The sequence below is a fragment of the Heterodontus francisci genome, chromosome 10, assembly GCF_036365525.1.
Source record: "Heterodontus francisci isolate sHetFra1 chromosome 10, sHetFra1.hap1, whole genome shotgun sequence".
Lineage (NCBI taxonomy): Eukaryota > Metazoa > Chordata > Chondrichthyes > Heterodontiformes > Heterodontidae > Heterodontus > Heterodontus francisci.
The window spans coordinates 67,593,296-67,607,339 of NC_090380.1; the positions used below are offsets into that span (position 1 = coordinate 67,593,296).

Genomic DNA, 14,044 nt, shown 5'->3' on the forward strand with positions numbered 1-14,044 from the left:
ATAGAAAGAACAGGTACAAACATTGCGCCTATTCCAGCTAAACAAAATAAGTGACAGCCAGTCACTGGTTCATTCCTCAGGGCAATGCCTTGACCAATCAGAGTCAAACTGCCTGGTTTAAATTTCAAACAAAGCTTGGCAGTTAACTGTCAGTCACCACATGAACTGCAAACTGATGTTGCTGATATGCACTGTTGCAACCTGGAAGTTCAGGGCTATATAGTGACTTTGACTATGCACTGCAAGCTGTGGCAGTGGTTATAGGTCTGGTTGCAGGAGGCGACACAGATCTGCGACAGCCTCCCTGATTAAGTAGAACCTCCTTATACATTGCTGCTCTAAGAAGTGCACCTTTGTTACTCTGGGACTATTATCCATCTAATCAAGGATAAGGATTTCTACAATCTCTCCTTCCCCCGGTTGTCTCCTTGCAGTTGCAGCACCATATGGTCCTTATGCCTTTTGCTGATGCTCCTCTTCCTTTAGTTAGAATGAACAGTCAAAGGAGATTTCCATTTTCACAAAAAGAGGGTTGCCTGTGCTCACTCCCCACTTTAAGCTTCCTGAATGTTATCCATCCACTACAAACAAAGAAAACTCAACAATTCTGCACACAAAACCAATTCAGAATGACAGCTAGTTGTATGACAAACATTACACCAATTTAAATTAGAACAGACAATACAGTCCCTTTAGATACCACTGGAACTGGTTATATCATGCCGTGATGCATGCATGAGAATGGCATCCAGATCCTAATTATCTCATAGGACCCTAATATATTTATCATGCCTCTGCCTGTTTCTAGCGAGATCACAGTTTTCCTAATTCAAGACCAGCTTGAAAATGGCAAGGAGCAGGCCTCCAGCAGTAAATCGGCAATATTTCTTCCAATTTTCATTCTGCTACCACTGTATTTGTGCAGAAAAATGAAAAAGGGAGATGGAAATCTACCTTGAGACTTCAGTCATTGCTCCAGAGAGTTATTTTGGTGTGAAAAAATGTCACCCACAAAGCTGTGTGAAGTTTTAAAATATACTGATTTATTATCAATTAATTAATCTATTAAACCCAAGCTACACATGGAGAAGCCATACAGTGATGTTCTTGGCATCTCATTGTTTTAGGCTCATTTCTAACTGTAATTATGTTAATGACTGAGTTACTGAAAGGTATTAATGGCATTTCATATATGCTAAAATTCTATAATGAAACAACAATTGACCTAGTAGAGTTTTCAAAATGTTATTTCTATAAGTTTTTTTAAAGTAAGACCCATGTTGTGTCACTTCACTCCTGCTTGCCGAACAAATCTTCTATAAAAGCTATATAGTTGATGCTTGTCACTTGCTTAATTGGAAATGTTCCATTCCCGGCTTTGTTAATCTGAAACAATAAACAGCAGGAAGAAAACTTATTATAGGTTCTACGTGGGAATCCATGGATTCAGCAGTAAGGTATAAAATCTGTGATCCCATATCCTGGTCAGAACTCTACTATACATCACACCAATTTTCCTTTAACTTTAAGTTTTGGATTTGGATGGGTCCACCACACCAGCGCAAGTACAGTTGAACGGAACTCCTCTTTGGCCAGTATGAAGGCTGCAGGTCGCATCCCAAATCCTGAGGATGGGTTCATTTAAATAGCTGAGGTGAGATGCTCTCATCTGTAGACTCCTTTGTCTGGGAACCTTATGGCACCATCCCAATGGCCTCAATGGAATGCCCACATGTTCTCAGCTGGTGAGAGTCCTTTCAAGGCTTTATAAGAGTGTAATAGGCTTTTGGTAGCCTCAGAAATCATGCAGAAATATCTTCTTGATATAGGTAGGCAGGTGAAGGACTCAGACTCTCCACCTCCCCCACTGAAATTTACTGCGCATTTTACCTGGGGCAAATTCCAGCACTCATCAGACACTGGTTTCTCTTGTATAAAATCACAAGATAAAGAGGTGTTATAATAAGAATCATAGAATAGTTGAATCTTACAGCCCAGAAGGAGCCCATTCAGTCCATCATGCCTATGCTGGCTCTTTGAAAGAGTTATCTAATCTAATCTAGTCTAATCTAATATAGTCTTACAAACCATCTGTTTCCCATAAACTGAAAATTATTCGACTTAAAGTATTTAAAAGTTGGTATGGAATTTGATTCCATCATCCTTTCAGACAGTGTATTCCAGATCTTAACAACACTCTGTGTGAAGAAATTTCTCCTCACTTCCCCTCTAGTTCTTTTGCCAATTATTTTAACTAAATAACCTCTGTTTACTGTTGTATGATCGCTTTGAGAGTGATGTCCCTTTAAGATCTCAGTATACTAATTAGCTAAGTACCAGGATGTGACTACAGCCAGGGTCACTCTGCAACTGTAACACCCAGACAAAGGTTCTGTAAATAGTTGGCTCTGTACTGTATATAATAGTTTAGCTGTTAATAAACCTGTTAGAGATCTTCAGCAAAACTGGACTCCACGCATCTCATTTATGTTGCATCAGACAACATAAAGAACTCATTACACTTACCAACTCACTTGCCAGAGGAAATAGTTTCTCCCTACTTGCTATATCAAAACCCCTCATAATTTTGAAAACCTTTATTAGCTCTTCCCTTAACCATCTCTGCTCTAACGAGAACAATCCCAGTTTCTCCAATCTCTCGACATAATTGACCTCCCTGATCCCTGGTATCATCCAGTTAAACCTCCTCTATATCTTTCCAGGGGCTTGACATCTCTCCTAAAGTCTGGTGCCCAATATTGTACACAATGCTCCAGCTGAGGCCTAACTAGTGATTTGTAGAAGTTTAGCATAACTTCCTTCTTTTTGTATTCAATGCTCCTGTTTACAAAGCCAGATATCCCATATGCTTTCTAACTTCCTTCTCAACCTGCCCTGCCACCTTGAAAGACTTAAGAATATGCATTCCCAGGTCCCGCTGTTGTTGCACGCCCTCAAAATGTTACCATTTCAATTATACTGCATCTCCATGTTGTTCCTCCCACAGCGCATCACTTCACACTGATCTGCACTAATTTCCATCTGCTATGTGTCTGCCCATTTCACCAGTCTATATCCTCCAGAAGTCTGTTACTATCATTCTCACCATTTACCAAGTTGCCAAGTTTTTTTTATCATCCACAAACTTTGAAATTGTACTCCTTATTCCCAAGTTCAGGTCATTTATATGTAAGAAAAGCAATAGTCCTAATACTGAACCCTGGGGGACCCTACTCCATGCTTCTTTCCAGTCAGAAAATTATTTGTTCACCACTACTCTCTGCCTCCTATCTCTTAGCCAATTTCATACCCAGGCTCCCACTGTCCCGTTAACACCATGTGTTTCTATTTTCCGAATAGGTCTGTTATGAGGTACTTTATCAAATGCCTTTTGATTGTCCATATATACATCAAGTGCACTATTTTCATCAACCCTCTCTGATACTTCATCAGAGAACTTCATCAGGTTAGTCAGACATGATTTGCCTTTAACAGGTGTGAGCTGGATCCCTTATTAACCCATGCTTCTAAGTGAGAATTATTTTTTTCCATGACAATGGTCTCTGGTAGTTTTCCCACCATTGACATTTGATTGGTTGACCTGTAGTTGTTATCTCTCTCCCATTTTCTGAACAGGGATGTAACATTTGAAATCCTCCAGTCTTCTGGCACCACTCTAATATCCAAAGAGGATTGAAAGATTGCGGTCAGAGCTTCTGCTGTCTCCATTCTCGCTTCCCTCAGCAACCTATGGTTCATTCCATCTGGACAGGGTGACTTATTAACTTTGAGTGATGACAGCTTATTTAGCACATCTTTCCTATTTTTATCCTATCCAATATCATTACTTCCCTTCCTCTACTCTGACATTAACTTCATCATCTTCTTTTGTGACAACAAATACAAGTACTCTTACCTCATTTTTGATGAGTTAATAAGGAGGGTGGATGAGGGCAGTGCAGTTGATGTTGTCTATATGGATTTTTATAAGGCATTTGATAAAGTACCACATATTAGGTTTGTTAGCAAAATTGAAGCCCATAGGCTAGACAAGGCAGTAACAGCATGGATACAAAATTGGCTAAAGAATAGAAACAGGGGCTGGGTCTTGTTTTCCCCCAGATGTCAATTTCCATGGCGGGGAGTGGGGGGCCTGGAGATGGCTCCAGATGAGGTTCGCCACAGACCTAGACACCCTGAGGGCCCGGCCCAATCCTCCTGGCAGCAGCGAGGCTCTGAGGCAGCCCCCCGCCGCTGGGGTGACAGGACCACAATTTAAATATTCAAATGAATAAAATGAATAAATTTAAATATACTTACCTGAGATCTTGAGGGCCCGCCACGATATTCGACGTGGTGGCCGGCAGTCCCGCGCCTTCAGATCCCCGTCCGGGGAAACGAGGTGCCACACTGGTGGGGAGAGGGGAGGAAGTAAGTTTGTCAGTGCGGGGGGCGGGGGGAATGGGGTCAAATACACGTAATGGGTGTAGGGGATGGTGGGAAGGGCTGAACTGTAAACTTTGTGCAGTTTGGGGGGGTAAAGGTCAGATGTTAAAGGTAATTGTTTTGGGGGGAAAGGGCAAATAGCTACTGTAACTGTTATTGGGGGGGGGTGGGAAAGAGATGTTAGAAATGTATTTAATTTTGGGGGATCTGTCTTTAAAAATTTTAATTGGGTGGCAGGGCTCACTTCCCTTTGAAAATGGCCCCAGCGCCTGTGCACAGGCAGCTGACACTATTGCCGGGGTCAGACAGCCCGCCCCCTCCACGAGATTGGGGGTTGCTGGCTACCCCACCTATTTAAATGAGCCAAGGAGTTGTGTGAATGGCTGTTTTTCATTCTGGAGGGAGGTATACAATTGAGTTCCCCAGGGATTAGTACTAGGACCACTGCTGTTTTTGATATGCATTAGTGACTTGGACTTAGGCACAATTCTGAAACATGCAGATGACACAAAACTTGGGAGTGCAGTAAATAGTGTGGAAGATGGTAATAGACTTCAAGAAGACTTAGATAGGCTCGTGTTATGAGTGGACAGATAAGAGTAGAATAATCTAAGAAATAGGATCAGCAGTAGACCATACAGCCCCTTGAGCCTGCTCTGCCATTCAATAAGATCATGGCTGATCTTTTGCCTCAGCTCCACTTTCCCACCCACTCCCCATATCCCATGATTCCCTAAGAGACCAAAAATCTGTCTATCTCAGCCTTAAATATCTCGACCTGTCTACCTCGACCTCTGCGGTAGAGAATTCCAAAGATTCACAATCCTTTGAGTGAACAAATTTCTCCATCTCAGTCCTAAATGATCGGCCCCTTAACCTGAGACCATACCCCTATGTTCTAGATTTCCCAGCCAGGGTGAACAACCTCTCAGTGTCTACCCTGTTAAGCCCCTTCAGAACCTCTCATTCTTCTAAACTCCAGAGAGTACAGACCCAATATACTCAGCTTCTCATCATAGGACAACCCTCTCATCCCAGGAACCAATCTAGTGAATCTTCACTGTTCTGCCTTCCTTCGATATAAAGACCAAAACTGCGCACAGTACTCCAGGAGTGGTCTCACCAAAGCCCAGTACAATTGTAGGAAGACTTCCTTATTCTTGTACTCCAAGCCATTTGAAATAAAGATCAACATTCCATTTGCCTTCCTAATTGCTTGCTGTACCTGGATGTTAACTTTGTGTTCCTTGTACGAGTATATTCATGTTTCGCTAAACATCAACATTTAAAAGTTCCATGCCTTTTAAAAAATTCTGCTTTTCTATTACTACCAAAGTGGATAATCTCACAGTTCCCCACATTACACTCCATCTGCAAACTTGTTGCCTACTCACTTAACCTGTCTATATCTCTTTGTAGCCTATTTGTGCCCTCCTCGCAGCTCTCATTCCCACCAAGCTTTGTATTAGCAGCAAACGTAGATACATTACTCTTGGTCCCTTCATCTAAGTCATTAATATAGATTGTAAATAGCTGAGGTCCCAACACTGATCCTTGTGGTACTCCACTAATTACAGCCTGTCAAATTGAAAATGCACCATTTATCCCTACTCTTTGCTTCCTGTCTGTTAACCAAAACTCCCATCCATGATAATATATTACCCCCAATTCCATGAGTCCTTCTCCTGTATATTAACCTTTAGTGTGGCACCTTATCGAATACCTTTTGGAAATCCAACATCTACTGGTTTCCCTTTATCTACCCTATTAGTTACATCCTCAAAAAGCTCTCATTCTTAAAACCATGTTGACTTTGTCTGATCATGCTATGATTTTCTAAGTACATTGTTGAGACTTCCTTCGATTCCAGCAATTTCCCAACAACTGATGTTACGCTAACTGCCCTGTAGTTCCCTGTCTCTCCTCCTTTCTTGAATAGCAGTGTTACATTTGCTAATTTGCATTTGCAGAGAATTGAAAGTGACTCACCACCTCCAGACTGAAATCTTAACCACCAGGTATCTACTGCACCTCAACAAGTCAAGACTATAAATAACACAGGCCTGCAAGTTTAAAAAGAGACTGTTCTACTTACAGGATTCAAAAAGGTTTACCGTAAACCACAAACACCTATCACACCTTGAATTCTTACCCTATACATTCTATCTTCTCGAGAGTGACTGTGAGAGTGAATGTGTGCATGAGTGGTATTGCGACCATTTCGGGGGAATGAATATTGTTCAATAAATAGTTAATCTTCTCTTTTAAAGCTACAAGAAAATCTGTCACTCTCTGTTTATTTGGCAAGTAAAACACTCAGGGGCTAACTCATCATTTTAAACAAAACACGATTGTAGTCAGTTGGGAGGTGAACAGTGGGAACCACATACACCTATTACCACCTGTCCATAACAAATTTGGTGCTCGAAGCCAAGATTGAAACAATCAGACCAAACAAAAGATTTGGAAAAGGGAGGAAAATTGACCTCTAAAACTGTGGAAAATTGAACAAACAGGTTTTGTCGTATCAATTTTTTTTTCTACGTGCTAGAAACAAAAGATATGGCCACATTTAATGCTAAAGTGTTTGTAAAGCAGGGAGGCATATCCCATTAAAAGTTAAATAGATTAAGAATTGAAGATTTAAAAAACTTAGTTGCCCAGGTGGGAGTCAAACAAAATACAAAGAAATGGTGAAGAGTCTAGCTAACCATTCTAAACTTACTCCTGAGCCCAAAGAAGAAAGCACGAAATCAGAGTCTGAAAAGCTAATCCAAGCTAGAATTCAGTTGCAAAGGGAAGAGATGCAAATAAAAAGAGAGAAAATGCAATTAAAAACAAGGAGGAGAGAGTTTCGGCTTCAAAAGGAAAGACAATTTCAGTTGAAAATAGAGGAAATACAGTTGCAGAGGAGAAGAAAGGAAAGAGAGGAAGCAGTGAGAAAGGTTACTGATATGCCACCCAAAAGCAATACAAATACACTGTATTGGTAAAAGGGCTCACTGGCAAATACTTGAAGGTTCCCTTAGTTAAAGATTACCTACAGAGTATGTTGGTTACCGGGGTAGTGATAGTCCTGGTCATTCTGAGCTTACCAATGCAGGGGGTTGACCTATTGCTGAGCATGACTTGGCAGGAAGCATGGTATTATTTCCAGAGGGTACAGAGCAGTCCACAGAGACTGGGGAAACTCAGGGGAACAAACAAAATTCTGCACAGCTGCAGAGGGCTGAGGAAGTCCCAAAACTCCCACAGGGGGCAATAGGGCCAGTAAAGATTAAAGAGTCTGAAGGAAAGTCAGTAGAATTTAAAAAGGCCAAGGTGAAGCCAGTAAAATTTAAAGAGGCCGAGACAAAGTCAGAGGAAAGTAAAGAAGCTGAGATAAAAGCAGCAGGGGTTGAAGGGAAAGCAAGAGAGGTGCAGTTAGCAGAAACCCTCTTTAAAGATTTAAATGGGGACAAAGAAAGTTCCCAAACAGGCAAGTCAAAAGTGAGTGAGATGCCTCACCTAGCTGAAGTGCCACATGGGAGTGCAGCGGAAGCTGGACAGTCAGCTGAGAGCAGTAGTGTTCCGGAGGACATGGGGCAGATTGGGGGAAACCCCACCCCGAAAGTAAAGAAAAAAGGGAAGGTAATATACCCTAAGGTAAACAGCACTTGGGAAAGTCACAAAAAATCTAAAAGAGAGGTCTGTGTGGATGTGCGCCCATTGAAGAATCAAAAGATCAGATTCTAAATCCAAAGTAAACTGAACCCAGAAAAACAGATTCAGAATTCACTAAGGACAAAGTACAGAAGGAGAACCCAGATGTCTCACAGGAGCTAAAAAAAGCAATTTATCACCACTGTCACCCTGAAGATAAGAATTATCAATGTACCAGAACCTGAACTATTAAAGCCATGTGTTGTGGAAGCAGCAGATAAGGGGGTACAGGCAGTGAAATTTGAAAACTGACAGGAACAATGCAGTAATGGAAATCTGCATACAAACCTTGGAACAGAAAATGTGTCTCTCCAGCAGTCTCCCAAAGTGCTGCAAACAGATGCTAGAAAAATCCAACCTCATGTGACACCACATAACTTGGATTTAAAAGTGGGAAATGGATAGAAAGCACCAAGTTTTCTAAACAGAAGCTTTCCTGGAACAAAACTTCAACAAAAAGGAAATACAATTATAATTGTGCCTCATTCAAATCTGAACAAGAAATCACTGTTGCAGATAATGCCAGCTGTGTCAGTTGTCAGATTGAGGTGTGGATAATAGAATGAGTGCAGAGTGCGTGTTCATGTTTCTCTTACTTTACCCTGAAAACAATGTAAAAAAAATGGAAGAAGATTCAATTTTTTTGTGCGGTGGGGGCACGTCATGCCCAGTAAAGATATATCATATTCCTACTTTTAAGATACAAACTTTATTCAAGGTGGGCTCTTCAAAATTGACTTTACCGTTTAAAGAAAGGTGGACAATGCTGCAAAACAATGGTTGCTGAAGGTCACAGAACCTGACCTATGTATTAGAACATTGCCTCACTCTCTGTTAAGGGAAAAAGGATACATTCCAGGCTAAGAGGTGTCAATTACACCCATCCTGAAGCCATCAAGAGAAATTCCTGAATTGAATGGGTTCTTCTGAAACAAAGAAGATGCAAAGTAGACATATCATAACAGAATGATTCCCATTCAGATATCAAAAGATGGTCATGGTTATCATATCTTGGCCCATTGTGTGGTCACAACAGGTGAGAGGGGGCCATGCATCTCCTAACAGAAGCTAATTTGAGAGATTTTTACCTTAAAAGGTAGCTCTGGAGAGAGAGAGGGAGAGATCATAGCAACATCACAGAAGCCAGTTGTGCCAGGGGCTGTGAAAGATCCAGCCAGAACAAGAAAGGATCCCTGCTGCAAATTCTACACTTCAACTTGGTGCAGCAGAAAACTGAAAGTGACCCATCACCTCCAGTCTGAAATCCTAACCACCAGAAATCTAAAATACCTCAAAAGGTCAAGACTACAAACAACCCAGGTCTGCATCTTTAAAAAGAGATTGTTCTACTTAGAAGATACAACAGGTTTACCGTAAAACACAAACACCAACCATACTGTGAATGCTTACCCTTTACCTCTATCTAGCTTCTCTTGAGAGTGAATGCGAGACTGAATGTGTGCGAGTGGTGTTATGAACATTTCGGAGAATGAATATTGCTAAATAAATAGTTAATCTTCTGTTTTAAACCTACAAGAAAACCTGTCACTGTTTATTTGTCAAGTAAAACACTCAGGGGCTAATTCATAATTTTTAACAAAATACGATTGTAGCCATTTGGGAGGTGAACGGTGCGAACTACCCCACACCTTACCACCTGTCCATAATATGATTATAAGCTAAACCTGCAGTGAAGTATTTAGTCAACTAATATAGGAATGGCATGGTGCCATAACTTCTTGTTTTAAAACACATTTTTCACTATTTCACTGATTTTTCTATTTTTAGTTAAATTTTCTTTCATTTCAGCCTGATTCTCTTTTATGTTGCAGAGTGGTATAGTGTGAGCTGCTGTGTTCTCCACAGCTGTTGAGATCAAAAACAAAATCAGAAAATACTGGAAACATTCAGCAGATCAGGCAGCAATCATGGAAAGAGCAGAGCAGTTAATATATAATGATAAGCAACTATCCAATCTCTGCAAATGAAATCACAATATATAATGTAGTAATAACAAATCAGCACTAATTAACATATTTCTGCTCCTGTACATGTTGTTCTGCAGCTTTGAAGAGGTGTTCCATGCGACTGACATAATTTGCATTCTGAATGCCATAAGTATGAGGCTTAGTTTGCCCCCTGTAAAGCTGCAACATTCAGAAAATAAAATTAAATAAATAAGTAACTAAATAAATAGGAATTGTTATGTATATTGTTTCAAATCCAAAGATCAAGAGAAATTTCATTTTCAAAAATAGTGACTAGGAATTGATCTAGAATAGTTCTCCAATGTATAGGTCTTGCTTTGGTAGAATATGAATCTTTTACAGCCTTTTGGAACTTTGTAACATAATGAAAAAAACATTTGTTGCAAATAAAGCAACATAGACCAACAATCTAGTAATAGCATTATAATTTCTATCAGTGTTTAGACATTGGCTGCTGCAAGACAACTAAATACAGTATACAGTTCCGAAGAAGGGTCACTGACCCGAAACGTTAACTCTGCTTCTCTTTCCACAGACGCTGCCAGACCTGCTGAGTGATTCCAGCATTTCTTGTTTTTGTTTCAGATTTCCAGCATCCGCAGTATTTTGCTTTTATTAAATACAGTATATGTTACATTCTGTGTCCTACCTTGAAAGGGAGCTCTACGTCTACAGGTGGTACAGGGTTTTCTCGCCAGTTCAAGCCTAAGATAAGGTTCCGGTAAGCCACTTGTCCATCAGCACCTTGAAAACTTAAATTGTTTTGAAATAAATGTAGTTAAGACAATAAGAACATATTTGAATGGTTGAGAAGTATTAGAGTACAATCCGTAGTCTTACACCACCTCATACCACAAACATTATGAGTGACTTCAAAGAAATCATTTCCTTAAATAATGAATCTGAAGTGTACTCCGCAATTCTCAGACTCAAGCAACATTGTAAAATATTTTCCCAAGCCTGCATTGTGTGTTATTTGGGAAACTATGTTCTAATTTTTAATATGGAATTCAAATAATTCAGATGGGGAGCATTATTCCAGTTAGAAAATTGTCTTAATTTGAAGAGAAGATTTTATCCCAGCCATTATTCGCAGAATTATGACTAACAGTAACCAGAGTAGGGATGAAATAGCACATACATGAACAACACTAAAAACAGCAAAACTTATATAAGGCTACATTTTTCCAGTACATGGTGGTGCAACTTGTTGGAGTAGCAATTTGCAGTGCCACATATCAGAGGACGAATACCTGTTGCATTTGGAGAGCTCCAAGCAGAGGCCAGACACTTACCCATAAAGAGAAAATCTGAAGTTTATTCGGGGGGGGGGGGGGGGGGGGTGGTGTAGGTTCTGATGTCGGGACCATATGTGGATCCTCAGCCCATACAGGCAGGCAGCGTTGTCGCATCATCAATTTTCTCATAGGTGATCTCCCCACTCTAGCTCTGATGCCCCACTGAGAAGCTGCTGGGAGGCTGTCTCCATGCAGCTGGCGGCCTCCCCACATGACTGGGGGGCCACTCCGCCACTTGCATTTTGCCAACGGCCCAGGAAAATGGCCCTTAATTGGATTGTTAACTATTCAAATTGGTTGCCCGCTTCCAGCCATGAGCAGCCGAGTCGCTGCCTTTCCCACTGCTGGGGAGGTTTCTGTATTCTGTTGCATGACTATATTGGGGAGTAGTCCAGACGCAGCTCTCTGGCATTTTACCAGCCTGTTATCCCAGGCCAGTAAAATCCTTACGTGTCTCCTAGCAGCCAGTTCAGAGCACCGTTAGTGCAGGCTTGTCAGCAAGTCATCTGCTTTTCCCTAATTAGTCAGTGGCCTAAAGATATTGGGGAGAATTGAAAAAAATCATCACAACAGAGGGCTTTATAATCTACATGTGGATATAAATTCTTATGCAAAATGTTCCCATTCACTAATATGTGATCCTGCCTTATTTACTATTCAGGTAATATAATTATTGCACGAGCAGTACGTACAAACAATGGTTCCTGGCTGTTTATTTTAAAGTGCAGAGCACACAGTTTGAAATAATTGAAGTTAAACTGCCATGTATTCACCTAAAGCTACAGTTCTGTGTGCCCCTTTTTGCTGATCCTCCTCTTCTTGCACTAGACACAATTTAATTCCCAGAAGAATTCACATGATGAAAAAAGTGCATTGTCAGAAGCCCCTTACCAGTTGACAATGTTATACAGGTATAACCAAGAGTATTAAATGGTCTAAGTGGTCAAAATCCACTTTTAATGCAAGCCAAAAGTCTTTAAAAACTTTGCAGTGTTTTACCTGAGAGCAACTAAATATTCTCTTAATTATCACTGAAATTTGCATGATCATGATTTGTCAATAACAATACAGGCTGCAAACCTGAAATTAATTGGACCCAGTTTTGCATATGGATTTTAGGTTCCTTCCTGCTTCTGGCCTTGGGTGCAGAACAGCAGACATTTTGTTTCTCAAATCCTGCAGCTACTAAGGCCCCATTCCAACCCAAAAATGAGCATGCAAATCGACTGTCATGCATATATAATCGTGTTATAATCATTGCAATGTCCGAAGGCAAACTATTGCCATTGCAACTTTTCTCTCTGCAGTCAATGCTCTTATTATACTACTGCAATAGGTAGACAATTTATCAATCCCAATGGATTGCACATCACATGATTTCTATTTGTTGTATAAACCTACTTTGAAATCATTTCATCAAGAATATCATTCGGTATAGGCAGCTGGAAACCTTTCAAAATATTTCTACTTTCCTGGGCTGGCAAGAATCCAGTTCTGTTAAAAAGGGGGGAAAAGGCATTACATTAAATAGGTTATAACTTCCACACTTAAATGGTACACTTGAAAGACTTGGCTCTTAATGGTACAGTTAAACAGGCAAAAACACACATATAAAAAACTTTGATGCAAAATTTCCCCACTTCCTTCAGAATTTATGCTGTTACGTTGTGTTTGGGCTAAAGAGATGGAGGAAAATTGCAATTTAGTTCTGAACATAATTTTCCTGAATATTTTTAACAATGCAAATCTTGCACCTGCCAAGGTCCCTCAGTGCATTACTGCACTGTTTAAGAACGCAGGAGCATCCCAGGGTATTAGTGCTCCTGTAATTGGTGTAACTTTATACCTAAAGAAAAGTCTAACAGCTCCTTCTATCAAAACAGACAAGTGTAAGCGAGAAGTTGCTGAGTTGAAGTGGGCACCAATTTTTTTTTTTTACGTATTCCTTCACATTTTTTAATCACTGACATTGGCAATTAATTTTAACATTGGGCTTTCAACTTTTCCCAGAACTTTGTTCTCTCTGACCCAAAATTGACACTCAGATCAACTTTAGGTAAGAGATGGTCATATCACTCAATGTCATCATAGTGGAGGAGTTGCAGCAGTAGTGAATCCATGTCAAGAGAATGCATATATGGGTCACATCAATCCTTCAAGGACCTCTCTGAGGAACTGCACATGAGACAGCCACACCTTTCCAAGGATAATAATGGGCTCTCTGCCATCTTGATCACAAAGATTTACTGACTCACTTTACTGCTTCAACTGCTGTGCTTGTGCTAATTTAAGTAACAACAGCTCTCCAATATATACATATACATGCATACATGTGTTTGCGTACACCAGTCACTGAAGGTAAGCATGCAGGTCCAACAGGCGGTAAAAAAGGCAAATGGTATGCTGGCCTTCGACGCGAGAGGATTCGAGTACAGGAGCAAGGATGTCTTGCTGCAATTATACAGGGCCTTGGTGAAGGCACACCTGGAATATTTTGTGCAGTTTTGGTCTCCCTATCTGAGGAAGGATGTTCTTGTTACAGAGGGAGTGCAGCGAAGGTTTACCAGACTGATTCCTGGGGTGGCAGGACTGATGTATGAGGAGAGATTG

General features: G+C 40.6%; 1 protein-coding gene across 2 annotated transcripts in view; it reads right to left on the minus strand.

Moving 5' to 3' along the window:
* Positions 1-1,045: 1,045 nt before the first annotated feature.
* Positions 1,046-14,044, minus strand: part of efhc2 (EF-hand domain (C-terminal) containing 2) — a 164,472-nt gene continuing 151,473 nt past the window's right edge. For both annotated transcript variants that reach the window (XM_068039907.1, XM_068039906.1), the window contains 3 exons: positions 12,836-12,928; positions 10,786-10,888; positions 1,046-1,386 (listed from right to left, as the gene is read on the minus strand). In XM_068039907.1, the coding sequence (XP_067896008.1) occupies positions 1,291-1,386; positions 10,786-10,888; positions 12,836-12,928 (292 nt within the window). In that variant the 3' untranslated portion in view covers positions 1,046-1,290. The remainder of the gene's footprint in view (positions 1,387-10,785; positions 10,889-12,835; positions 12,929-14,044) is intronic.